Source organism: Saccopteryx bilineata, chromosome 2 (genome assembly GCF_036850765.1).
Source record: "Saccopteryx bilineata isolate mSacBil1 chromosome 2, mSacBil1_pri_phased_curated, whole genome shotgun sequence".
NCBI classification, from domain to species: domain Eukaryota; kingdom Metazoa; phylum Chordata; class Mammalia; order Chiroptera; family Emballonuridae; genus Saccopteryx; species Saccopteryx bilineata.
Genome location: NC_089491.1, coordinates 308093076 through 308120731, shown reverse-complemented (window position 1 = coordinate 308120731; position 27656 = coordinate 308093076). Strand labels below are relative to the sequence as shown.

The following is a 27656-nucleotide window of genomic DNA, read 5'->3' as shown; positions in this document are numbered from 1 at the left end:
GCTCCCGATCTGATTCCTGATTCCTGGTCCTTCATTACTAGATACCTGGTTCCGCCATGGGTGCTTGAGCGCCCCCCATTGCTCCCGGCCCTCTGCCCCGGGGCCTTGAGGGGGCAGAGGCCGCGGTCTGGGACGAAGAGAGGGGGGTGACTAAGCTCAGGAGCCCCCCTCTACATCCCTGTCGTCCGTACTGTCCGGCTGGGAGAGCGGAGTTCGGAACGACCCCGGGCGCTGCAGATACAAAGGCGCCGGGCCGAACGCGGCGCCCGCCGAGTCCACTGGGCAGGTCGCAGCGGCGGGTGAGTGCGGGGCCGCCGGGCGCGAGCAAAGTTTGCATAAAAAGACAGAAACAGAAAAGGAGGACAATCACGCAAAGAGCAAAGGGGTGCCCGCCTCCCGAGCGAGCCGGGTGGCTTATGGGGGAAGGGGAGCGTGGGTAACCCCTTTCCGGTTCTCCCCCCACTGCCCCGCGGAGTAACCCCCCCAACTTTGGAAAGGGGAGGGGGCGCGTGAGGAGGGGGCGGAGCCGGGCCTGGAGAGCTGGGGACTTTCCTGGGCCCTGGGTCCCGGTCCGGGCCTTAAAGATCCCGGGAGAGCCTGTTAAAGCCGGAGAATGGGAGTGTTCTTTGGAGGTGGGGTAGAGGCAGTATAAGGATAGGGTCTGCTGATATTGGAAGCGAGAGTGCTTAGGGTGTATTCACACTTCTGGTGTGTGGGGAGGAACGGGGCAGGGATGGTTTAGGGTGTAATGCGATGTCTGGGGGAGTCTGACGAGGAGAGTAGAGGGTGTGAATGTGTGTGTCGCTCGAGGATGGGGCTATCGGGCTGAAGACCCGCGCCCTGGGTATGCAGGCCCAGGGAACAGGCGCTGGTATCCCTCTTCCCACTCCTATTTACCCATTTCTGGAGCTGTGGGCTCTGCACTAGTGAGTTTTAAAGGATTGGTGGGGAACCAGTGTGCACAATTCTTTGTTTTCTGTGCCCTGCAGGTTGGCCCAGAGTTTGGAGATGTAGGTGTTTTACTGTGCCTGAGTGTATGCGCACCGAGAGAGCAGCTGACCATGGATCGGCTGTGTATTCGGATATGGATTTGTGTGTACACTGTGGGAAAGGATGTGTCTGTATGTGTGCACAAGGGAGGGATTTAATGGGAAAGAGGTGTATAGGTACGGAGGAAGGTGGATATGTAAGAGCAGAATAGAGCTTACCCTAATAGGTGTGTGTGTACCTGTATACTGGTAAGCAGTGTGAGGGAATTTTTCATCTTGTAACCTTTGTGGATGGATAAGTACCAGTGTGTGTGTGTGTGTGTGTGTGTGTGTGCGCGCACGCACGCGCGTGAGTGTGTGTGCGCGCGCGAGCGCACTCATGTATGCTTGTCTTAGGTGGTGTGTGCTTCTGAGTGTGTGTTGGGGGTACTATCTCCTGCCTCTGCAGGCAGATTTTCCTGGCAGAAAGCCCAAAGGGAGGGCTATCTGGAGGATTCTGAGGCTTCTTGGATGTCCCTGCCTGGGTTTAAGGGTCCTGCCTTAAGTATCTGAGACCTATGGGTGAGAGTGAGTGGACCATCTTATGAGGGGCCTGTTTTGGGAACTGGGTTTTTCTAGAAAAGCGTTTGTATTGTGGGGAATAGGGAAAAGGGCTTCTGGTTGTAGTCGTAGAGAAATCAGGTATTGGAGGAGTCAGGGAAAAGAATAAGAAGGACTCCTTCCCCCATCATAGGTTGGGTTCTGGTTCTTGGAAAGGCTACATTCTTGGCTTTCCAGCCCAAATTCAGCCCCTCCCTCGCCCCCTCCCCAGGCCACAGCTTGGAAAGCATCTTGAAGTTTCTGCTTCAGAGCCAACTAACTGCCCTGCCTCCAGGATCCAACAGTTCCTGAGGAGTCTTGGGATTTGGAATGGATGGAGGCAAAAGAGATGGAGCATGCGTACATGCTGGAGGGATGGGACCCAGTGCTGAACAACTTGGGTTACTCTCCATGGGCTTGAGAAGGTGTCACTGGAGCTCTGGGGAGGCCAGGGGCAGGTGGTCTTCAGGAGTTTCTGAAAGTGTGTGTGGTCTGTCACATAGTTTCCTGTTTCACTGGCAAGATGCATGATTGGATGGGGCTTTGTGGTCTGGAGCCAGATCTGAGGATGAGGAGTAGGGGCTGAGCTTGCAACAGGGCAGATGCCGGAGTTGGGAAAGGAGTAGGTACCCGCTTCCCAGCATCATGTAGTAGTGAGAAGTCATATTGCCTGGGAAGTGGATATATCTTTTCCCAAAGAAGCAGCAGCCACCTGCTTTCCTTCCTCTCCTTTCTTTTCTCTTTTGGAGTAAAGGGAAGGAGATGGCCTTCTCCTTTCAGATGCACGCCTTGTTTGCCCATCTCATTTTCTCAGCCATTTTCCTCTTGCTGCCAGAGACAGCCAGTTGTAGGAGCTGAGACTGTGATTGGACATTAGGGTCTCTGGGGAATTGGATTGGAATGTTAGAGTCCCTAATGGGCACAGGCAATTGGAATGTTTCCTCTTTAGTCCTCAGGCTCCCCACCTTCCCTAAATGTCTGGGATAAGAGTAGTGGGAGTTAGAAAAGATTGGGACTGGGGATAAGTGCAGAGTAGGAAAAGACTGGATTTAATAAAATGCATTAGTCCCTCAAATCTGACACCTGACTGATGGGTAGGGCTCCTGAGGCCAGCGTGTGCTTGCATTTAGGATGTTGTGCTCTGGACTTTTGATCGCATCTTCTTTTGAATTGTGTTACAATTTTTTGCCTTATTATAGCATTGCACATTTGTTTCACCCCTTTGGCACTTTGCTTGCTCTGTGCACTCTCACTGCATGTATGTACACTGGTGTATACTTCCAAGGAGGAGGAATTGTGGCTGGACAATAGGAAGTGCCACCTCTCCAAGTACTTCCAGACGGGACCCAGTGGCCACATTGTCCCCCATTGTCTCGCTCCTGCTTCTGTTTCCTCGAATTCTTCAGGGGCAGGCCTTTCTGTTGTGTTCTCTGTCTGCTCCTTCTGTTCCTCAGAGGTTTGAGGGAGGGCCCTCTTCCCTGGATCTGGAGCAAGACAGACTTTTTTTTTTTTTTTTTGTATTTTTCTGAAGTTGGAAACGGGGAGGCAATCAGACAGACTCCCGCATGTACCTGACCGGGATCCATCCGGCATGCCCACCAGGGGGCGATGCTCTGCCCATCTGGGGTGTTGCTCCGTTGCAACCAGGGCCATTCTAGCGCCTGAGGCAGAGACCACGGAGCCATCCTCAGCACCCGGGCCAACTTTGCTCCAGTGGAGCCTTGGCTGCGGGAGAGGAAGAGAGAGACCAAGAGGAAGGAGAGGGGGAGGAGTGGAGAAGCAGATGGGCGCTTCTCCTATGTGCCCTGGCTGGGAATCAAACCTGGGACTCTTATACGCCAGGCCGACGCTCTACCACTGAGCCAACCAGCCAGGGCCAAGACAGACTTTTATCTGCTAATCTGGTTTCCAAGAAGTCTTTCCAGTCAGAAGGAGTGTGAACTTGGTTAACAGAAGCTGTTGGGGGAAGAGCTCTGGGATTCCCAGTTTTAGGGACTCCAGTCATCTCCTTAGCTCATTCCTCCTTCAACAGCTCCCCACACTGAGGCCAAAGGGAAGAGCCTAATATGGTTGGAATTAGTACTTACTAGTAGTGTGACATTGGGGTTTAAGAACCCCATTCCTCAGCCTCTTAGGTGTCTTAAGAGGCCATCCTTCAACCCCAGCTAGGGCCTTTCTCAAGGAATCCCAGGTCCCCCCAGTTGGCCTCCTTCCTTTGCTTTTATCTGCTGTTAAATTCTGTTTTTTCTTCCTAGTTTTGTGATTTCAGAGAAAAATATATAACTTTTTGAAGTCTCACCTGTATAATGGAGTTAAAAATAGGCCCTGCCTGTTAGGTTTATAAGTATTAAATGAAGTCATATGTAGAGAGTGCATCACATGGAGTCTGGCACATGGGAAGCACTCAGTAGTAAATGGTAGCAGCTGTGGTTTGGGTTCTGATTGCAGAGTGCTGTGGAGAGAGTTCTGGGCTGGGGAGGAGAGCTAGGCTTTGGTACTGCCATTCTGGAAGACCGTGTTAGGCACTGCCTATCTGCCCAGTGTTTTGTGAAGCGTGGGGGATAGAGGGACGAATGAGAGAGGCTTTCACAGGGGAGAAATGCATAAACATGTTGATTGACTTAGTCCAGTGAGTGCGATGTGGAGGTATGTTCCGGATGCCACCAGAGCATAGAATGAGAGTGCTGGCCCTTGGGTGGGTGTCAGGGAAGGTACAAGGAGATGTGCCTTTAGCTGGTTTTTTTTTTTTAGATGAAATTCACATACCATAAAATCAACCATTTAAAGGTGAGCAGCGACATTTAGTACATTCTCAGTGTTGTGCAACTATGGCCTCTATCTGAAATAATTTTCACTACCCCCATTTTATACTATCAGTCTGCATCCTGTATCTATGGATTTACCTATTCTGGATATTATTTTACATAAGCGGAATTATCCAGACCCTAGCCAGTTTGCTCAGTGGATAGAGTGTAGGCTAGCGTATGGACATCCCAGGTTCGCTTCCCGGTCAGAGCATACCAGAGAAGCGACCATCTGCTTGTCTCCCCCTCCTTTTCCTTCTTCTTTCCCTCCTCCCCTCCCGCAGCCAGTGGCTCTATTTGTTTGCCCTGGTGCTGAAGATAGGTAGGTCAGTCCCAGTGTCAGCCTAAGGTGCTAAAAATAGTTTGGTTGATTTGAGCATCAGCCCAGATGGGTTGCTGGGTGGATCCCTGTCCGGGTGCATGTGAGAGTCTCACTATCTCCCCTCCTCTCACTTAAAAAAAAAAAGGAATTATCCAAATGTATGACCTACTTCTCTTACTTTATGCAATCTTTTCAAGATTCATCCACATTATAGCACTTATCAGATTTCATTCCTTTTCATGACCGAATCATATTCCACAGTATGGATTGCCACGAGCCGGATTTAAAGGACAAGTTAGGCAAACAGTGAGGGGACCAAGGAGGGCACTGCAGGGAGAAGCTGAACCAGGTCAGGTGTTGATGAGCCACACATACCTTTGTATTAATGGATCCTGAAGTCTGTATTGGGGACTTGGCCTCAGTTTCCCTGCCTATAAAACCAAGTCCTGTGTGGTTGGTGGGGATGGAGGAAATAGTGAGAGGAGAGGCTGAAATGTTACTGCCTTTTCTCAGGGTCTGGGTGGGATGGGACTTTTTTTTTTTTTGTATTTTCTGAAGTTGGAAACGGGGAGGCAGTCAGACAGACTCCTCATGCGCCCGACCAGGATCCACCCGGCATGCCCACCAGGGGGCGATGCTCTGCCCATCTGGGGCATTGCTCCATTGCAACCAAAGCCATTCTAGCGCCTGAGGCAGAGGCCACAGAGCCATCCTCAGTGCCCAGGCCAACTTTGCTCCAGTGGAGCCTTGGCTGCGGGAGGGGAAGAGAGAGACAGAGAGGAAGGAGAGAGGGAGGGGTGGAGAAGCAGATGGGTGCTTCTCCTGTGTGCCCTGGCCGGGAATCGAACCTGGGACTCCTGCATGCCAGGCCGATGCTCTACCACTGAGCCAACCGGCCAGGGCCAGGATGGGACTTTTTAACTTGCTTTTTTTCTTCTCTTTCCTGGGCATTTTTTCTTCTCTTTTCTGTCTTGTATGCATCTACCCTCATCCCTTTGGGTTCCTATGTTTTCCTGGGTGTCAACTTCCCTTATCTCTGAATTGACCTAAAATCTCTTCTCTTACCCTCCCCAGATGAGTAACCTTGTGCTGCTGGGGTGGGTGGGGGCAGGTGTGAGAGGCCTGGGCATGAATCCTACCCACATCTGCTTCACCAATGCTCCCCTTCTAAAAATCTGACGTGGGTAGCCTTCTGTCACCTTTCTTTCTCGTGACCTGGAGAAACGAGGCTAGTCAGGGAGACTCTTCCCATCCCTTCCCTCCACCCTGTGTAATGCAGAGTAGGAGGCAGAGGCCTGCATGGGGGGCCCCTTTGGAAATGAGGTGCTGCTGTGCTTGTCCAATGCCCCTGGCAAGGTTGGTAATTACAGATGCGACAGCTGGGAACAGGTTTGGGAGAAGCAGGCTTGGAATCAGCAGAGCTGAGGATATCCTGGGAAGCAGGGAGGGGCAGTGAGGGGGGGATTGGGAAGAAGCTGGGGGCTGGGCTGGGGCAGGAGGCTTGGGGCCCCCTTCCTGCACACACAGCTGGGCCTAGTGCCTGTAGGAGAGTGGGAGCTGATTGAAGCACAGGCCCTGCCTTACTGCAAGTGCAAGGAGGGAGGGGAAGAGAGGCTGGGAATCTTAAGCTCAGAGGAAAGGCAGAGAAAGGAAAAGGGGTGTTGGTTGCTGGGTGTGGTCTCAAAGAGAGGCCAACATTTTAGCCAAAGGTGATCCTTGAATTATGGGTGGGGTTTTACTTCTTACCGTGAGGCTGTGGGAACAGGAAGTGGAGAGGATTGGCTGTTTACCGTCTAAAGGACAGAGAGGAGGGAACTAACATTTTATTGAGCATCTATTATGTGCCTGATTCTGTGATAGTCTTATATCCATTATTTCATTGAAAACTCTTAATCTTCTGAAGTAAGCACTATTATCCCCATTTTCCAGATATGAAAACTGAAGCTTGGAGAGGGTGAGCAACTCATCTAAGATGATCTGACTTCATTGCTCTTGTTTCCCAAAGTGCTCTTTCCATCCCCTCGTTCCAGTTAGGTCTGATTTGGCTCATGACTGCCTTTAATCTTGAACTGGAATAATTCCCCTGTCTTCTGAAAAGCGGACTTGAGTCCAGTAACCAGTCTGAGGAGTAGAGAAGGCCATCCCTAAGGGAGGGATGGCATGGAGTTTCCTGGAGGAACAGGGTCTCCTAAGAGGAATATCTCATTGTCACAAACCTCGGTATGGCTGCCACCTGAACAGAACATCTGCTGGGGCTGGCCTCTTCCTCTCTACAGGGCCACTTCGTACGTGGTGCCTCCGGCCACCATAGCCTATGGGGCCTTGTTTGTGGTTGGGAGAGGCCTGACCCTCTTTGCCTGTAGAGTTTTGCAGCAACCTCCTAACATTATCCTGCAGACCATTGGTTTCACCCGAGATCTGGTTTCTCCACCCTGGTCAGAAGAGAGATGATATACTCGTGCATGAGCCTGGGACAGGGGTTCTGGCTTTTTAGGGTAATTGAAGGTTAGACAGATGCTGAAGGAACAGGTTCTAAGCCTGAGGTGTGAATGCAGTAACTTAAAAAAAAACCAAGAGTGAACGGAAACCCTTTTTATTTTGAACACCTGGCTTATCCAAAAATGGAGGTGGTGCATATAAGGAATGGGTGATGTTGGACTCCTCAGAAAGAGTGAAAACCTCAGGTGATGGGTTTGTCAAGATGGTGGAGGTTGCTTGGTAGTGGGCCTTTCAGCTGGCTTGGTTTTCCTAGATAAGAACTGGCTGAGGTGTGAGAGGTTTTCAGAACGAGGAAACTCAGGTGTGCCATCTGCACCCCCAGTCACACTGTGTCTCACACCTGTGGGCCCATCCTCCTGCTTTCCCATACAAACAGCCTCCGTTGTCAGTGGCCCCACATCACAGCTGCCTCCATCCATTTGCAAGGCTCAGGGTGGCTGACTCCGGCTCACAAGTAGCTTCTTTTTACCTTGTACAGTCAGGGGCTCTGGGGGTCAAGGCCAGTTGGGGCCTATTACGAAGAGAGAGGATTTTTTTTTTTTACCCGAGGGTGGGAGTGGTGAGCACAGGAGGTCAGCCGGGGGGCCATCCGCTTGCCCACCTTCCATTGTCTACCTTCTCCTGTCCCTGCAGACAACTTGGAGGTACCTGTTTCCCTTCTTGGCTCTTCCATAGCTTACCTGGTGGGCAGGTAGGGGCCGGTTCTTTGCCCCAGCTGAGGAAAAACAGCTTGGAGCCTGGTGGGTGGGAATTTTGAGACCTGCCCATTGGTGAAAATTAAACAGAGAATCCAGGCATCTAGAAGCCCTGGTTACCTTCTCACCAGCTTAGCCTCCACCTAGGACATATGCCAAAGGGATTACTCACCCTTCCTACTGCACACTGCTTCTTCTGCCCATGTTCCCTCCCAGGCTGACTGGGAATGGGTCTGGGGGACACTGGGGAATGGAGGGCTCAGGTGTGTGTGTGTGAGCGAGTGTGCGCACACACTTGTATGTGCTTGTGTGTGTGTGTGTGTGAGTGAGTGTGCGCACACACTTGTATGTGCTTGTGTGTGGTATTCTGGGGAACAGAAACGTTTTAATAGCTGGGGTGGGGGTGGGGATGCCAGAGAAGGCGGAGCAGGTCTTTGCAGAACCTGCACAGCCAGGGTAGGTGGAGGTGGGTGGGGCAGCCAGGAGCCCTTCCAGGTTTCTGAGACGGAATATGCCTGTGGGTGCACATGTGTGTCTGTGGATTTGGAGGGTACCCAGCCTTCCCCCTGCCTTTGATGGAGGGAGATTAAGGAAGTAGGTGGAGAGGGCTTGACTCTGGCTTCCCCGACTCCTTTTCAGTTAGAATGCAAGCTCAGGTATCCTGGCCAGGAGCCCAGTCTGCGGCCCCTCCCCTGCTCCTCGCTCTGGGGTGTGATGGTAAGAAGCTGCTCTGGAAGCAGAGAAGCCTGGGTGACCCACGCACAGCTCTCCCTTGCTCCTCAGCCCTGAGAGGGGAAGGTTTCTGCCCCTGCCCCACGGCTGTAAGGACAGTGAGCTCATGTCTGGGAAAGTCCTGGGAGAGGCCCTGGTGAGCAGGCTGGGGCAGGGTGCTGGTGCTGGCTCCTGGACTCCCTGGTCTAGCTCTTTCCTGCTCTCAGCCCACTGAAATCCAGCTGTTCTCCCTGGCCTTCTGGATAGCACTGGCACCCAGAGACACTGGGGCCTTTTTCAGGGTACAGGACTGAGGATCTGGGTCCTGGGGCTGGTCCTGGCCCACTCTGTGCCTTAGTTCTTTTTGAGGTAGGGAAAACCCAGCAGGGGCTTCCTGGAGTCGGTGGCTTGTCCACAGCCTGTGTCTGGATGGAGTGGATGAAGGAATATCAGGACCCTTATTTGAGAGTGGTGGATGGTAGGCGCAGAGCAGAGACCACAGCTTTGGGGGAAGGGGCTCTTTGGTTTTGGTTGCCATGGTTTTGGTCTGTCTAGTTTCTTTCCCTTTGTCACTGGTGAGAAAGTGGGTAGGACAGTAGTCTATGAATTCTCCCCTGTCCTGGCCTTAGAGTCTTGGCTATTCCAGAACCAGAAGGAGTCTTGGGAAGGAAGTGGGTCTCATTCTGAGAAGAGCACACCTCGAAGTCACAGTGTTTGTAAGGTCTTTCTAACAGTGGAAGCTAAGAGTGCTGCTCAGATGTCATGATCATGGGCTAGCTGCCTTCTTTCTCTGTCCTCCCGCCCCTCTTCTCTGTAAGCCTCTGGGTTGTACCTTGAAGGTCTCTTCCAGTTCAGAGCTGGGAGTGGCTGAGGACTGGGTGGGCCAGTCCCCTGTTTCCTCCTGAGGGCGGGGATCAAAGGGGGAGCCCAGGAATGACTTGGGTACAATCAGAGATTTTGGCGCCTCTCTGTCTTCCATGGGACCCATGTTAGGGACTGCTTTTCCCTCCACACTGGACATCTTTTGCGTCCACTGGTGTCTGACAGGGCGGCCTGGACTGAGCACATCGATGAGATGCAGGGAGAAGCGTGGCAAAGAGGAAAGCCCGGGGTCTGAAGAGGGCCGGGGGTGACTTGGAGTCTGCTGTGTGTCACTCTGGCCTGATGACTTGGTGAGCTGCTTCCTTTCTGAGCAGACACCTAACTCCTGGGACGCTGGGCTGGGCGGTGGGGCTCTTGGTACTACCCAGGTGGGTGGGCATCCAGCAATTGGGGTGCAACTCACACTGATATCCTTGAAAATTGGGGCTGTGGTGGGAGAAGCTTAACAAACCTGGGCTGGGACCCCACGTGTCCATACCAAACATGGGTTGCCCTGGGGAAGGGGCTGCAGGGCACATGCAGAGACCCAACCTCTCGTGTGGGAATCAGATATCTTTAATGGGCAAGGGTCCCTAGACCCCTCCACAGGAGGAATCTGAAGAGGTGGTCATGGTCATCCTCCTGCATCCAGGCAGGTCACCCTTCCCTTGTCCCAGACAGAGGACAGGAAGGCCACATGTTTTAAGTGGCCCTGTTAGACAAATCTGTCCTGTCAGAGGAACACTTTTGGCTTCTTGTCCTCTTTCCCATTTTCTTAGCCCCTCTAGTTGGAAGTGTGTTTTATTTTATTTATTTATTTTGGAAGTGCGTTTTAAAACGAACCGTGCACCTCCTCTGCACTGCAGCTCTTGTCCTTGGTGTCGATGAGGAACAGTCAGCATCCTTTTCAGGTGCAGGTTTGTGTCCTGTCTCCTCCCCCTCTGCACCTCTTCTTCTCTGGCTCCCCCAGAGCCTTCCCCAGCCCCATGCTCACTCATCTCTGCCCTGCCTCCTGTTCCCACGCCAGGCCTGAAGGAGCTGGGACTGGGTGGAGTGGCCCCAGACTATAGCAGCTGAAACAGGAGGGCGGCGATCACAGCTGCCTGACCCCTGGTCGTCGGTCCTCAGCACATGGCCCACACTGGCGTGCCAGCATCTGTGGCTAAGCCCTTGTCCACCTGAACTGCTTCTCTGGATGAGACAAAGGGGAAGGGTCTAGTCTTGGTCTGCGTTTTGGCCAACGCAGACCTCACCCTCTCCCTTCCCCCTAGGGCCTTGCTTCTGCTTGTTGCCATGTTCTGAGTGTTTTTTTTCCAGAGGCCTCCAATTGTTTTCTGAAGAAACCTGATCCCAGAGCTCAGACAAAAGCTGGGGCTGCCAGAAGAGAAACCCCATTCTCTCCCCCTTTGTCCCTAACCCCCCCACCTCCATAACCTCCTTCGCTTTGGATACTGGGTATGGGTTCCTGGACCTGGCTGCCATCACCTAGGCAACAGGGGGCTTTGGTTGCCATGGCGATCAATGTGGGAGAAGCTGGGCGGCCAGGACAAAAGCCCCCCACATCCCTCCCCAACCCTCCTCCCAGTCCCCTTGGGATGATACTGAGACACATTCCATTAATTTTATTTCTGAAAGGCCTTTGGAGGGGAGAAGGTCTCCTTTTTGTGACAGGTTCTCTCTCCCTCCCTCTCTCCTCTATGGTCTCCTTTTAACCCCAGATAATCCGCGGTTGGTTTGAGGAGAGGACTGAGTGTGTGTGTGTGTGTGTGTGTGTGTGTGTCTTGGGGGGTGGATGCTAGGTGAAAAGCAATGGGACACATTCCCTTTTACAGCCTGCCCCCCACCCCCAACTACGGCCCTCTCCCCACACCAAGTCTGACTTCCCTTCATCTCCACTTGTTGATCTCATCCAGTGATCCCTGCCCCCCTCTTACCTGGGAACGCTGCCCACCCTGGAGACCCTCCAAACCTCTGATTCCTGAGACTGAGTATAGCAGTCTTCTGCCCTTCTGTTTGCTCACTCACCGTCCCTTCTCCCAGCCTCTTCAGAGCTGGGATTAGTTCCCTATGGTACTTGAGGGGATAGAAATCGGTCTTGAAATTGGGTTCATTTTTGGCCCTCTGTTTGGCAGGGGAGGGAAGAGCATGCTTTGGTGCTTTTGGGGCACCCTGTGTTGGGTTGGGAGAAGCAAGCCAGGGGAGTGGGGTGTATGTTGGGTGTTTAATAAGTAGCTGGGCGAAAGGTAGAGCTCTAGGCTGCGCAGCTCAGAACAAAAGGCTGGGAGGGGACTGACACCCTTGTCTGGTTGGCAGTTTATCTGTAGGGGAAACAATGGAAGCTCAGCTTCCCTCCTGGGTGTGTTTGAAGTGGTGGTTTTGGTCAGAATGTGTGTGCATGTGTGTGCACGTGTGTCTTATTTAGTCATACTAACACCAGGATTTATTTATACCAACTCTTTCCCAAATCTCTGAGGAAGTATCTGGGGATTGGAATATGAATGATCCTGGAGCCAGAGCATATTAATTGCTTACCTAATTACTAGCTGAGCAGTGTATAAAAGCACTTCTTTCACCCCCAGGATCCTTACAGCAACCCCATCAAGTATGTATCATTATTTTCCCTGTTTTCCTGATGAGCCTACTAGACTATAAAACACAGAGAAGTAACTTGCCCATGATCACAGAGCTAGTCAGTGGGAGAGTTAGGTATTTATTTATTTACTTATTTATAGTTTTCTGAAGTGAGAAGTGGGGAGACAGAGAGACAGGCTCTTGCATGTGCCTGACCGGGATCCACTGGGCATGCCCACTAGGGGGCGATGCTCAGCCCATCTGGGGCATTGCTCCATTGCAACTGGAGCCATTCTAGTGCCTGAGGCAGAGGCCATTGGAGCTATCCTCAGCTCCTAGGCCAATTTTGCTCCAGTGGGGCCTTGGCTCCTTGGCTGTGGGAGGGGAAGAGAGAGACAGAGAGAAAGAGAAGGGGAAAGGGTGGAGAAGCAGATGGCACCTTTCCTGTGTGCCCTGACTGGGAATCAAACCCGGGACTTCCACACGCTGGGCTGATGCTCTACTGCTGAGCCAACCGGCCAGGGCAGGAGAGCTAGGTTTTGAATGCAGATCCTTGGTGCAAATGCAGACTTTTTTTTTTCTTTGCCAGTGGCTCTGGCAGATACAAATATTTGCATGTGTCTGGGGAGATGGAAAGTCTGGGTTTGTTCTAGTGTCTCTGTCTGTACCCAACCTAGTGGAAGTCTTGACATCTCCACTGTCATTGGTCTGTAACACTCTTGTTCTCCTTGAGATGCAAGGGAGATGCTTAAACTACAGGGTGGGGCTAAAGTAGGTTTATAGTTGTTCGTATGAAAAAAAAACACACACTAAGTAATAATTAATAATATAAAACTAAGCTCTGTGTCTTGCAAACTCACAACTGCAAACCTACTTTTGCCCCACCCTGTGTAGTGGAGACTAACTCAGTAGAATGGGTTTTCAGGAGGCAGGTGGAAGACCTTCAGATAGAAAACTGCACACACAGCAATGAACAAGGGCCCTGCTTATGGCAAAGGTTTTTAGAAAGGTCTTGGGTTGGATTAAGGTCTATGTCTCTGTCCCCTAGGTGTGTCTCTGTCACACACTTGCCTTGACATGGGGATATGACAGATATCACTAGACTGTGCAGTGCCTCCAGATAATTCAGATAGGAGGAAAAATGAATGGCTTTAGCATTGATTTCATCTCCCTGCATTCATTGTTGTTTCCCCGAGAGTCAGAGGCATATTTACTAGATGAGTATTAGGTACTTGCTCTGTGCCCAAGGGAGGGTGATGGATACCATTATAGACTTTATTTGCAAGTTGCTGATGATATAGTTTAATTGGGGAAAAGTTAAATAAATAAACCAATTTTAGTTTTTGTTTCTCTTAGCGAGAGAGAAAGAGACAAAAAGGGAAATGAGAAGCATCAACTCGTAGTTGTGGCTTAAGTTGTTCATTGATTGCTTTCTCATATGTGCCTTGACCAGGGGGCTCCAGCTGAGCCAGTGACCCCTAGCTCAAGCTAGTGACCTTGGGCTCAAGCCAGCAACCTTTGGGCTAAAGCCAGTGACCATGGGGCCATGTCTGTGATCCTACAATCCAGCCAGCAATCCCTTGCTTAAGGTGGTGAGCCTGTGTTCAGGCCGGATGAGCCCGTGCTCAAATCAGTGACCTTGGGTTTTTGAACCTGGGTCCTCAATGTCCCAGGCTGATGCTCTAGCCACTGTGCCACCGCCTGGTCAGGCCTATTTTAGTTCTTAATGTAATCAGCCTCTTAGCAGCACCTGACCTGGCTGAGTTTATTCCTGCTTGTAAAGCTGAATCCTTGGCTGCATGAAAGCCCACTCTTCTGGGCTCATCTTCTCAGCCCTTTGCCTGCTCCTTTTCCTCTGGGCACATTTATATATTGAGGTTCTCAGAGATCTCTGATTTAATTTTCTAGGCAATTCCATTCATTCCCATGACCTTGCAGCGCCAGCTTCTAAGTCCAACTCCCCTGACACTAGTTGCCTACTCGACTGCTTCTAAGGCCATGAACTCAGTATGCTGGAAATGGAATTGTCTTTCCTGCCAAACTTGCTTCCTCCCTACCCTTCCCTACCTTATAATGGTGCTACCATCAACTCTTGCTCAGACCAGAGGGGGACCCTCTGCTCCCCCTCAGCTAGTCCTCATTAGGTCCTGTGGATCCTACTACCAACATTTTGTCTCAAGCATGACTATTTCTTACCTCCTTTGCGGCCCTGCCCCATTCAAGCCTGCATGACTGCCGTAGCCTCCTTGCTAATGTTACTGTTTCTACCTTTCCCTCTTTCCAGTGTATGTCTGCATAGCTAAAGTCATTCACAGCCTTCCCATTGTTTAAAATAAAACCTGAGCTCTTCACTGGGCCCATGGATCCTGCGATAACCTGGCCCTTGGCCTCCTCTGCAGCTCCCAGTAATACTGCCCTCTCCCTTCTTTTAAGGTTCTTAAAATACACTGAGCTTTTCGCTATCTTTTCCTTCCCGTGTGTCATTCTTTGCTCCACGAGCTTCCCTTCCACTCAGTCTGATGAACTCCTGCTCTCCTTCAGGGTTAAGTGTCATTTTCTCAAAAACTTTTCAGAGCCACCCAGTTTAAAACAGCCCCTACTCCCTGGAGTTGTGTCCCATAGTTTCCTGGTCTTCTCCTTCCATCAATCCTACAGTTAGTCATTTATAGCAGCTGTTTGCTTAGTGTACACCTGCCCTGTGAGACTAAATCAGAGCCTGTTTCATCACCGGATACCGAGGGTTCACAGTTCATAGTAGAGTTGATGATCCAGTGAGTGAAGATCAGACATAAGTACTCAGTGCATGGTGATACTTGGTGGGATTGGGGTCAGAAGGGGAGATAGAATATTGAGTGCTGGAGTACATGGGAGTGGTGGGCTTCTGAGAAGGGCAGGGGGCTGGCTCTGAAGAATGAGCAGGATTTGAGGGGAGAATTGGGGAAGAGGTGGGAGGGAGAGGTAAATGTCTTCTGCAGAATTAGAATGTGATGGTGTAGATGAACGATGCTGCCTCTCAGCCCACAATCAGCCAGGTAAACCCACCGTCTCGCTCATTTCAGGATGTTAGGCTTTGGATGTGGTTTCTACTTGCCTTCTCCTCCCACCCCCACTAAGTACCATCCTTCACCTCACCCCCTTGTGCATACTTGGCACAAACACACACACAGTCAGCCTCCAGGGGAGCAGCCAGCCTGACCTGGATGTGTTTGACATAGATTCTGGAGAGATGTTGCCAAGAGAAAGTCACAGGCAGCCCCCCCTGTCGGCACATTCAGAAGCTGCAGGATAGCTTCCAGACACAAGCCAGCTGCTTCCTACTCTGGGGTCTCCACTGGTCTAGCCTGTTGGTCTGGCCAGCACTGCCCTCTCTGAGCCTCAGTTTCCGTGGATAAGAACAGGAAAGCATTGCTCTGGTAATCCCCTCCAGGGTTGGATCACTTTGGGAGGCCTTTCCTGGCATTTGTACCCTGAGCCCTTGGTACAATCTGGGTGGGAGGGCTTTTCCCAGGATGCAGGGCAGTAGGAACGAGGCCCCCTGGTTAGAGCAGGAACCTGGGTGTTACAGTCTCAGGCAGTGGCCAGGCTCACCTCTTATTGTGGCTGTCCTTCGGGGATGGTCTTCCTTCGTACCATTCCCCCACAGGAACTCAGCAACCCTTACCCAGCTGTTTCTCTCCCCAGGAGCGTCGCTTGATTTTCTCTGAGACAGCCCACCCGTCCAGCAAAATAGAGTCCCTCAGGGTGACAGTTGATTTCCTGAAGGTGCCCCTCGGCCTGAAGAAGCCAGTACTGAAGGAGGTGGCTGTGGGGCCCCCCCAAAGGCCCCAGCCTGTGGCCCTGGAGCGGTACAAGGCTCGGCGTTCAGACGCCATGGACACCGAGTCCCAGTACTCGGGCTATTCCTACAAGTCGGGCCACTCCCGCAGCTCCCGCAAGCACAGGTGACCCGGGTGGCAGAGGGAGGTTGGGAGTGCTCGAGAGGTGGGTATGTGTAGGGGCGGAGGGGTGGCGGCGGGGTGGCTCCTGAGAAGACCCAGGTCCTCCCCTTGACCTCCTGTGCCTGTTGCCCTGGACTTCTGCTGCAGGGACCGACGGGACCGGCACCGCTCAAAGAGCCGAGATGGGAGCCGTGGGGATAAGTCGGTGACAATCCAGGCTCCAGGGGAGCCCCTGCTAGACAATGAGTCCACTCGAGGGGATGAGCGGGTGAGCATCAGGGGATGAGGTCAGGTGTTTCCCAAGTGAACCGTGGGGAAGCTGGAGGCCCACCAGAGCGGGGAAGAGCCTGGAAGGCTGGTCCAGATTCGGAAAGCCATGTTGTGTCTGACCCAGGTTCAGACCCTGCTTCAGAATTCAGGGAATTTCACTAGAAATTCCTTTGGAAGCAGCAGCCTCTTTCTTCCTCATCTCCAGAGGGGTGAGGGTGAACTGGGCTGTGCAGTGGGAATTCCCCGATTCCTCTGGCCAGTGCTGGTCAGTCAGGCTCCTGGGAATCTAGAATAGGAGGGCTGCTGCTGGATGGGCCCTGGGATGTGGGCAGCCCTGAGTTTTCCTTGAAGCCTGAAGGTGAAAGTATTCTGGCACCCTCTGGTGTTGGCCTATAGAATAGCACTGCCTGGGCGTCTGAGTAAATGCGGTGTGGAAGGGGTGGGTAGAGAAAGGGGAGGGAGGGGAGGTGAAGAGGTGGAGTGGGGGATGGAAGAGAGTTTTCCAGGACAGGGATGCCCCTGCTTTAACCTCTATAGCCCACTGTGCTCACCTGGTAGGCAGAACACAGTGCTAGAATAGGGTGGAGCCGGGATTTGAGATAACGCTAGGTTACCTGTATCTCATTCCTCCTTTTTCTTCCTGGGAGCATTTTATAGGCTGGAGACTCCCAGCTCTTTTTTCCTCACAAGAACTCCTTGTTGACTGACATTGGGAATACCCGGGTCTTGGGAACAGATCAATACCAGATGGAAATGTTTTTACTCCTGTTTCACAATCCTGTCTTCTCCCTGAGACTTGGCCTCCTGAGTTGTTGAAGTGACCCTGAGATATGATAGGTTTATCTGCTATTGTGAGGCGTTCCCAAGCCCTGGTCCTTGGAAAGGCTGAGGGATATGTCTGGGGTCACACGAGGGTGAGGAGTGGACCCTGTTCCTTGAGGAACTGAAAGTGGTCAGGGCATCCACTTTCTGTCTTCAGGTTGGATCCTTCTCTTGTCCTTGGGAGAGGAACTTCCTCAGCCTCCTAATCCCAGACTTGGCCAGGCAGTCTCCTCCTTGCCCCATCCCATGTCTCAGTCCTGAAACCTAAATCGCCTGGGTGTAGGAGGTGACTCCATACCCCCAGGCTGTCCAGGACTGAAGAGCATGGCCACTGCTGGCCACTGGGGGTCTTGGGGCTCCTCTGTGGGATGGCCTCTAGCCTCTTCAGGGAAGCAGCGTGAGTAGACCACACTCAGAAGGGCATCTGTGGACCTCAGCCTGTCTACCCCCTTGCCTCCAGAAATCGGCAGCTGTGGGCCTGTGGGTGGCTCAGCACAGAGCTGGCTGGTTGGACCACAGAACCAGAGTGGCCCTAATCTGCTCCATGTTCCCTGTGCCCCACACTAATCCTTCACAGTCCTCGCTCCCTTCCTCGGTTTCCTTCTCTCTTCTCTGTGCTGCTTTTATCATGTCACTCCCTTAGTCAGAAACCCTGAGTGGCTCTCCGTGCCTGGAGAATAAGTGTTCCTTGCTTAGCCTGACATCACAGGTCTCCTGCCTCCTTTATCGGTGAGTGTGACCTCAGGTCGCAGTCACTAACTGAGCAGCTCCCTCAGCATCGCTCTTGTGCGCCGTGCTTGGAGGGTCATCTGTACACGTGCAGTTTTTCTTCTGTCCTGCTCACCGATGTGAAGCTCCCCAAGGCCTAGGTCTCAGACAACCTGTTCTGATAGAGGCCGGGCGTGGACATAGTGAAGCTGAGTCTATACCGCGGTAGTTTTATACTGGCTGATTAATTACCCTCTCTTCCTTCTCCTTTCCCACACTTTCCTCTCTTTCTCCTCGCATCCTTTCTCCTGTTCTCCTCACCCCCCGTGGCTATAGGATGACAACTGGGGAGAAACGACCACAGTAGTCACAGGTACTTCAGAGCACAGCATCTCCCATGATGACCTCACGCGAATTGCCAAGGACATGGAGGACAGTGTCCCACTGGACTGCTCCCGTCACCTGGGGGTGGCTGCCGGCACCACTCTGGCGCTGCTCTCCTTCCTCACCCCGCTGGCGTTCCTGCTGCTGCCTCCTCTGCTGTGGCGGGAGGAGCTCGAGCCCTGCGGGACAGCCTGCGAGGGCCTCTTCATCTCCGTGGCCTTCAAGCTGCTCATCCTGCTGCTGGGCAGCTGGGCCCTGTTCTTCCGCCGTCCCAAGGCCTCGCTGCCCCGTGTCTTCGTGCTGCGTGCCCTGCTCATGGTGCTTGTCTTCCTGCTCGTGGTCTCCTACTGGCTCTTCTACGGCGTGCGCATCCTGGATGCCCGGGAGCGCAGCTACCAGGGTGTGGTGCAGTTCGCCGTGTCCCTGGTGGACGCCCTGCTCTTTGTGCACTACCTGGCGGTGGTCCTGCTGGAGCTGCGTCAGCTGCAGCCTCAGTTCACGCTCAAGGTCGTGCGCTCTACCGACGGGGCCAGCCGCTTCTACAATGTGGGCCATCTCAGGTATGAGTGCCTGGGAGCAGGCAGACGGGCGTGGGGAGGAGGCTGGCGGGACTGCAGGGCAGGGGGGTGTGACAGTGGGCTGGAGGTGATGGGCCAGGAGGGCTGTGCTTTGCACATAGTATGTTTCCAGCAGTGTTCTTATGCTTAATGCAGAGTCCTGAGGCAACATAGGTTGGGAGTGAACAGATGAACAGACAGAGATCTTAGAGAGGGATGGGCCAAAGAGGCGAGAGTCGCACAAGCAGGCTTTTGGGAATCGCTTTTCTATTTCTTCCTTGGAGGCACAGCCTCTTGTGAGCACAAGGTGAGTGGTCACTGAGATGAGCTGGCCAGAGGAGGGACCCCTAGAGTAAAAGATAACGAGGAGAGCTCTTCAGCCCTCCCTGCCAAGACTTGTGGGCAGGATGCTTCCAGACCATATAGAGTGTCAGTAGCACTTGCTGGTCCTGTAGGGAATCTTGGGGGGAATCCTGAAAGGGATGAGTGACCCTTGGCTGGGGCCCAGGCCCAATGCCCTTTCTCCCCTGGGCTTCAGCACGGCAGGGAAGGACTACCAGGCCCAGCCCTGGGGAAGGCTTGGGAGTCTGGTAAGTAGACCTCAGGCCCTGAGCCAGGCTTCTTGGAAGCAGCTTATCCCTGTCCTGTGTCCTTTCCTGCCCTGCCAACCTGCCCTGATGTATCCCTTCCTCTGCACCCCTTGTCTGTCCCTTTTCCCTTCCCCTCCTGTGTCTCCCCCACAGCATCCAGCGAGTGGCAGTGTGGATCCTGGAGAAGTATTACCATGACTTCCCTGTCTACAACCCTGCCCTTCTCAACCTGCCCAAGTCCGTCCTGGCCAAGAAAGTGTCTGGCTTCAAGGTGTACTCCCTCGGAGAGGGTGAGCGGCCCTGCTCCGTGGGCCTCCTGGTCTCTTCCCAAGCAGGACTCCAAATCACCTCCTCCCTGTTTCTCTTGTACCCTCCTTCCCATGCCTTCTGCTTTCCTTGGCCCTTGTCCCAGCTCTTCTGTTCTGTCCTTTCCCTTGACTCCAGGTGGCTGGTCTTAGCTGCTGATCCTACTTGCTGTACTTTTTTGCCATGGTGTATGCCCCTAGTCTGGCTCTGCTGCGTCTGCTCATCAGCCCTGGTTCTAAGCCCTTGGCTCTGAGCTCCAGAACTTCCTGCAGTGGCGAGGAACATGTGCAGAGCTTCTGCCCTCGAGTGCCGCCTTGTTACCTGTGGGTCTCTCCCAGGGTTGACCACAAGGGTTGGGAACAGGAGGTGTTGCCCAGGGTGGACACAGCTTCCTCAGGACGTGTCAGGTTGCTGTCTCCAGACTTCCTGGAGTAAGAAGCAAGGTCATGCTGCAAAGTGACCATCCTCTGTCTCTCCCGCTCCTTTACAGAAAATAGCACCAACAACTCCACAGGCCAGTCCCGGGCTGTGATTGCCGCTGCAGCCCGGAGGCGGGACAACAGTCACAATGAGTACTACTATGAGGAGGCGGAGCACGAGCGGAGGGTGCGCAAGAGGAGGGCCAGGTGGGTCCCTGGGGAGTGGTGGGTGTGGATAGGCTCAGGAGAGGAGGACCATTGGGGTTTCTGTAACTGCTGGGAATAGATAAGCAAGCAGTGATAAGGCTGGGGATGTTTATGCGTGTTCTGTTATTGCCAAAACAAATCACGGGAAGGCAGCTCTGTAAAACAACACACATCTATTACCTCACAGACCCCTGTGTCAAGTGAGGTTTACTGGACCTCCGCTCAGGTCTCAAAGGCTGAAATTTGACCCTGGGTTGTCTTCCAGCCTCACTGGTTGCTGGAAGAACCTTGTCACCTGGCCCTGTAGGCAATTCACAACACACAGTTCGGTTTTTATTGTTGGGGTCAACAGGAACAGGTCTCTCTGACTTCTACCACCAGCCGGAAACAACTGCTATGAAAGGGCTCACGTGATAAGATCAGTCTCATCATGACAATCTTCTATGTTAAAGTCAACTGATTTAGCACTTTAATTATATCCTCAAAATGTCCTGAGGTTATTGACTTACCAGGGAGTGGGAACTGGGCAGAAGTAGATGGGGACATCTTTGATTTCTGCCTACCACAGTGGGCCAGAAACACAATGTGAGGATGTGAACCTCTTCTGTGACAGCAAGAGACTAAGGCTGACGAGACCTCCTACCAGCAGATTTTTTTTTTTTTTTGTATTTTTCCGAAGCTGGAAACGGGGAGAGACAGTCAGACAGACTCCCGCATGCGCCCGACCAGGATCCACCCGGCACACCCACCAGGGGCGTTGCTCTGCCCCTCTGGGGCATTGCTTTGTCACGACCAGAGCCACTCTAGCGCCTGGGGCAGAGGCCAAGAAGCCATCCCCAGCTCCTGGGCCATCTCTGCTCCAATGGAGCCTCACTGCGGGAGGGGAAGAGAGAGACAGAAAGGAAGGAGAGGGGGAGGGGTGGAGAAGCAGATGGGTGCCTCTCCTGTGTGCCCTGGCTGGGAATCGAACCCGGGACCCCTGCACGCCAGGCCAACACTCTACCACTGAGCCAACCGGCCAGGGCCTACCAGCAGATTTTGAAGGCTTGGTTAGCAGATGGTACATTTTTACCTGCCAAAAATTAGGGTCTTGGAAAATTCTTTTTAAAAAAATATTTTTGTTTTTATTGATTTTAGAGTGAGTGGAAGGGAGAGAGAGAGAGAGAGAGATAGATAGAGAGAGAGATTTGTTCTACTTATTTATGCATTCACTGTTCGATTCTTGTATATGCTCTGACTGGGATCGAACCCACAACCTTGGCATATGGGATGACACCTAACCAAGTTAACCAGAGAGGGCCTCTTGGTCAATTCTTAAAGACAATCCTCACTCCTTTTCTCATTTACATTATTATGAGAATTTAAGTCACAGTTAAAAGTCCAGCTAGTGCCTATTGCTTGCTAGGTCCCACCTGGGTCTCTCAGGGTTTCCATGGGGAGGAGCAGATGGCCTCAGGCCTCTCCTCCCACATGGCTCTCCAAGTCTCAGGGGAGGAAGGTAGCCCTTAGCCTGTCCTTTCACAAGCCTGGTGTCCCCTACAGTAGACTGAGGGTCACCAACCCCGTTTCTGCAACATTCCAGCGTTTCCAACTGTCTTAGAAGTGGCCCTCATGGGAAGGAAACCAGAGATGTACCCTGCTCTCTTACCTTCTGCCCTGCCTAAGGTCTTTGGAGCTTCTGCACGGCCACCACCATTCTCGGCCTGTAGGGATCTTTTCCTTCAGCATTACCTGGGTTGTGAGTAAACTTTCCCCCTTAGTTCACCTGAGACAAAAGGATCATCTTAAAAGGAACTTTACTGAGGGACTTAGTATACAAACAGAGAAACTGTTGATGTACAGAGATGCACACATTTACTTAGCCTAAAATCCTGTTCTAAACTACTTGAAGGGGGTTTCCAGATACTGGTGTTGGTTTGTGTGGCTCTATGATTTTAATGTAAATTGGTTTATTTTTCCTGTTTCCTCCTTACCGTCGGTGTTTCTGAGATTCACCGATGCTGCCTACACATCCAGTTTGTTGCATCCTGTTTCTGCAGAGTAGTTCATGGAGAGCTCACAACATCCTAACCAATATTTGGATTATAGTCATCTTCATAATTTTTTCCATTTTGTTACATAAGTAATATCTTATTAACATTTTAAATATCTCTAATTACTAATAAGTGATTAATTCATGTGTTTTTTAGCTATCTGGGCTTATTGTGAATTGTTTTTCATCTCCTTTGCCCATTTTTCTGTAGTGTTCTTGCCTTTTTCTTCTTGATATGTAGCAATTCTTTTCATTCCCCCTACCCCAACGATGTTCATTAATGTTGCCCATACCGTTGTGGTAGAATAAAAGCCTGTCATTTTGATGTAGTTGTATCTATTAATTTTTCTCCTGATGAAGTGTGATTTGAGCGACTTATTTAAGAAGGCTTTTCTTAAGGTTTGCTGCAACACTGGTCTTTCCCATAGCACAGTTCCTAGTCATGTCTCTGGGTTTGACACTAGAGTCCCAGGGCTGGGTGCATTGAGCTCTACAGCTGTTTCCTGTCCCCATTGTAGGAACCTCCCCCTCCCCCAACAGCATATGCTTATGTGAGTACACATAGTCCCCAAAGCCCAGCCCTAGGCTGATGGTGGGTTTGTATTGTTTCCTTAAGAGCATAAAGGCCTGATCTTGTTCTGTCTACTGGAGGAACAGGGCTGGGGGAAAGATGTGAGGTGGGCATCTGGTCCAGACCCCTCGTGTCTCCTAGGCTTGTGGTGGCGGTGGAGGAGGCCTTCACTCACATTAAGCGGCTGCAGGAAGAGGAGCAGAAGAACCCCAGGGAGGTGATGGACCCCCGGGAGGCAGCCCAGGCCATCTTCGCATCCATGGCTCGTGCCATGCAGAAGTACCTCCGGACCACCAAGCAGCAGCCTTACCACACCATGGAGAGCATCCTGCAGCACCTGGAATTCTGCATCACGCATGACATGACGCCCAAGGTAGGCCTGCTCCACCCCCAGCATCCTTCCTCTTTCTCTCGTTCTGGCCCCCAGAGTCTCTCACTTCTTTCCTCACTCTCCATCTCTCTCTCTTTTGCTCTCATCTCTACTTCCTTATAGTCTCTTCTCTCATTTCTACCCTGTCTACCCCATCTCTGTGTGAGGTAAAGTTCTTAGTGGTGAGGAGAAGGGGAAGCATTGGGACCATTCTGGAAATGGCTGAGATCAATTTCTCATCTCTAGAAGAGCTCTGGAATTTCCAGATCCAAAATCCCACATTCACCCCTTCACCTCCACCAGATCTTTTTTTGTTTTATTTGAGCTATTTTGAGCTGCTACCCATCCTTCAACTCTACTGTTCACTTCCTAGACTTGCTCCCCCTGAGCCATTCTTGGTGAGTGGGTGACTAAGGGTGATGCACTTTAACCTTGACACCTCCAGCTTTCTGCTGTTGCAGACCTGCTTGTTGCCAACCATGCCAGCTGGATGGCGAGGAGGGAGGAATGTGGGAGGGACTGCCCGGGTCATCACATGGCGCAGGGCGAAGAACAGAGGATGAAGGCATCAGGAGAGTGAGTTTCAGTCCTAACTCCCCTGGGCCACATTACCTCTGTGGGCTCCTACTTCCTCATTTAAAAGGCAAGGGTCTGAAGCAGGTGGATCTCAGGCTTCTTTCTGCTCTAACATTCTAAGACCAGATGCAGAGTGAGCTGGGGGCATGTTGGTTGTCTTTGGAAGCTGTGCCCTCAGACGATGCAGGATGGCAGGTGGGTGGGATAGTTTCCTACACAGCTCCTTCTCCCCTCCTCAGGCCTTCCTGGAGCGGTACCTGGTGGCCGGACCTACCATCCAGTACCACAAGGAACGATGGCTGGCAAAACAGTGGACACTGGTGAGCGAGGAGCCAGTGACCAATGGGCTTAAGGATGGCATTGTTTTCCTTTTAAAACGCCAGGACTTCAGCCTGGTGGTCAGCACGAAGAAGGTTCCATTCTTCAAACTCTCTGAGGAATTTGTGGACCCCAAGTCACACAAGTTTGTTATGCGGCTGCAGTCTGAGACCTCGGTGTGACTGTGTAACAGCAGTGGGAGTGGGAGATGGGGCTTCCGGCGTGGTGGGAAGGGCACAGTGCTCAGGCCCAGCCTCCTTCCCACAGCCCTTTTCCCTCTTACCCTTGTTTTTTGTTTTTTGTTTTGTTTTGTTTTGTTTTACTTGAATTGACCTACCCCTACCCTGTCTCCTCCCCTCTTCCTCATTCACCCATGTGAACCTGGAGAGACCATCCTGCTGTCATCAGCACCTGGGAAGCTTCCCCTTCTCTGCCCGCTGCCCTACTTTTGTATCTTTACTGGCCCTGCAGGAATCAGTGCCTCTTTCCCTCTCCTCTCCCCATACAGTCTTTTCTGAAAGTGCACAGGGCTCTCCTGAGCCCCCATTCTCAAACCCAGGTTCTTGTGGCTATTCTTTCCAGTGGCTCCTGACAAGGTGTCTCTGGGGGACACAGACATGACTCCAGAGAACCACAGTGCCAAACTTCTCCAGGGCAGCGGTTTCCCGAGACCTCGAGAGGCCAGGCGAGTCTCCCCTCTTGCTACTCACTCCACCCGTCACAGACCCTGAGTTCTTGGGGCAAGGGTACGCCTGTGTCCTTCAACACCACCCCAGAGTTAGGGGTCTCCTGCCGGGGTCATTTGATTCTAGCTTTTAGAGCCTCCCACAATCAGCCACACATATTTGGAGCAAGGAATGACCTCTTCTTTACTCTGAAATCTCCACCTCCTGTTTCTTACTTGTGTGGTCAGGTGTGACCATGGGAAAACTGAGGCAGAAACCATCTGTGACCTCCTTTTCTGGGTCCTTTCTTCCTATGGCTCTTTCCTAGGCAGCCCCTGAGAGAAGGGCAGGAGAGACCCCTGTGAATGTCCCCGATCTCTGCCCTCTGAGCCTGCCCTCACCTTTTTTCCCCACCTTAGTGGGGCAGGTTCCCCTTTCCAGTGAAGAGTGTAGACTCCTATACAGAATTAGTGGCTTGAGGACCCCAGCTCAACCCCAGTGGTCTTAGGCATACCTTTTTCTTTCTTTCACCAGCCACTCCCAGTCTTGCTGTCTTTCCTTCAGCTCCAGAGACCTATTGCCTCATCTCTTCTTTGGGAGGAGCTAACACCTCCTCTTCATCCCCTGCCTTAAGTCCACCTCTTTGTCTCAGGGGTCTCTCTTCCTTGGCTGGCCAGGGTCCCCTCCTCTTCTCCCTCTGCCTGGTTCTCTGGGCTCTGGTCCCCCTCTTTACTGGGGTAAAGGACCAGGATTGCTGCCTTTTGTGAGTACTTAGCCCCTTATTCCATTTAGTTTTCATAGTCTGTGCCCCCAATCTGAATTCTCAAGAATTCCATCTCATTTTGAGCAGAATTCACTGCTCTTCTAATATAGTCAGTGTAAATCTGAGCCTTTAAGTCATGTAGTTTTAGCCAAGGGGAATAGAACTAGGAAGCATCCAGATACCTCTAGCCACGTGGCAGACCATTCTGGTGGCTGGGCTAGCGTGTGCCTGGGTCCGTCCTCGAAATAGCTCACAATGCCTCTATAGGCCCGTCTTTTCTCTGGAAAACTCATTGATTATTGCCTTGTGGAGTGCACCCTGGGGTAAGATCTCCATTGATGCCTCAGTCAGAGGCTTCTTCTCTGCGTTGTGGCATTCCTGGGCTCAGTGGAGCCTAGTGATTGGCGTTTCTTCTTCTGTACTTTCTGAAAAAGCACATCTGTCCACCCACCACTTACTAAAGAAGGGCTCTTCAGCCAGTGCTTACCTTGATCCCACAGGGGTAGTTTTTGGGGTTGACTTAGGCAGGCCTGGAGGTCCACCTTACGCTGGGGCTGTGGGTTTTTGGGTAGACCTGAGTGAAATACATTCTCTCCTGGGAGTAGTAAGAAGGTAGCTTTTCTTCAAAGACCTGGTTTTAGAGGAGCCCCCTCTGGGTTACATTTCTAAATACCTCACTATCCTGGAAAACGGGGCCTGAATGGTGATTGGGGTCATTGCCTTTGTGGGCAGGAGTGGGATGTAGTGTGGTTTGAGGACCAAGTTGGAGAGGGAAACTATTTGGGATCTTGGTTACTGCCCTAGGTTAGAGGTGGGGGAGTGTTTATTTTAAGAACCTGCCATATTTGTTATCACTGTGATTTTTTTCATTCCTTTTTCCTAAAACAAAAAGAAAAATTTCCCCCAACTCTCTCTATAAGCACTAAGGGCCGTGACTGAGAATGATAGTGTTTTGGTCCTTTGATTCAGAACTGTGGTATCTTTTGTCTTCTTTGATTATAATTTTTAAAAGCGTCGGGATGAATTGTCAAGTGTATGACTGTGTTTGTCCTTCTCTCCTATGTGGGAGGTTGTCTTCATGCTGTGAACTGCTGTGGGGCGTGCAGCTGACTCAGTCCCTCTGCGCAGTGTCCTTCACTTTGCCTGTCCCATCACTTCCTGGGTTTTCTTATGCTTTCCTGTGGGGGTGTGCCCACCTGTTGCCACCTACCTCCCCCCGCCCCTGGATCACTCACTGTAGGGGACACTGCTGGGTCTCTCCAGTGCTCTATCTTTCTGTGACTATATGGCATCCTAGTGTAGCCCCAGCGTCCCTATGAGGCTCTCCTTTTTGTCACTTCAGAACACTTGTCCTATCTTTCCATACCAGAACACTGTGCCTCAGCCCTTCACCTACCTCGCCTCTCTGCAGCTGTCCCCGTTGGTTCCTTTCTCTAAACTACTCTTCGTGCTTTATTTCCCTTTAGTCTCTCATGTTCCTTTCCACCCCCTACTATTTCAGACCTTAAGTTTTCACTTCCTCACCATCACCTCAGTCTTCCTGTTGTAAACCCTGTGATGCGACATTGGATCCCTGACTTCTCATCTCAAACACCATTTTCCAGAGTTTGTGCTTCTTCCCTGTTGGGCTTGGATGAGTTTTCTCGGCCCTTCCTGCTATCTGTCAGTCTGTCTTCTCATTCCTCTGCCCTCCCCGCAGGCAGCATCTGCTGATGGACTTTGTCCTGGTGTGTAATTGTTGTGATTTGTTCTTTTGTGCGCTAAAGAAAAGGGGGCGTTTTGAGTCCCTTCCAAGTGAGATTGTAAATGTAGAATTTTCTACTGTTGGATCTAGATTTTCTTCTTCCTTTTTTTTGGGGGGGGGGGGTGTTACAGAACTGAGACCTTGTGCATGCATGTAGAAAATTGTAAAATGTAAATTTTTTTAATATATAAGAAGACTTGTTTTTATAGTTTGCAGTGAATCTAAACATTATGACAGTTTTAGGGATTTTTTTCTTAAACATAGGAACTAAAACTGTACAGACTTTTTTTATATAAAATAAAGACATTTGACTTTTGTGGGGGCATTTTGTTGTTTTTCTTTTTTTACAGTAGTGGGAACAGAGAGGGTCGCAAGAGTATATGTA

The 27656-nt window shown here is 51.7% G+C and overlaps 1 protein-coding gene across 3 annotated transcripts; it reads left to right on the top strand.

Annotated features, from left to right (window-relative positions):
• Positions 1-27588, top strand: VANGL2 (VANGL planar cell polarity protein 2). 3 transcript variants are annotated; one of them, XM_066261660.1, is made up of 8 exons: positions 1-299; positions 15713-15972; positions 16117-16237; positions 18106-18713; positions 19454-19590; positions 20097-20232; positions 22977-23208; positions 24021-27588. In XM_066261660.1, exons 2-8 carry the CDS (start codon positions 15902-15904, stop codon positions 24279-24281), a joined length of 1566 nt encoding a protein of 521 aa, XP_066117757.1. In that variant the 5' UTR covers positions 1-299; positions 15713-15901; the 3' UTR covers positions 24282-27588. The 3 variants fall into 3 exon arrangements, with proteins under 3 accessions (XP_066117757.1, XP_066117758.1, XP_066117759.1); XM_066261661.1 differs by lacking the exon at positions 1-299 and adding an exon at positions 8731-8756; XM_066261662.1 differs by lacking the exon at positions 1-299 and adding an exon at positions 15330-15444.
• Positions 27589-27656: the final 68 nt, after the last annotated feature.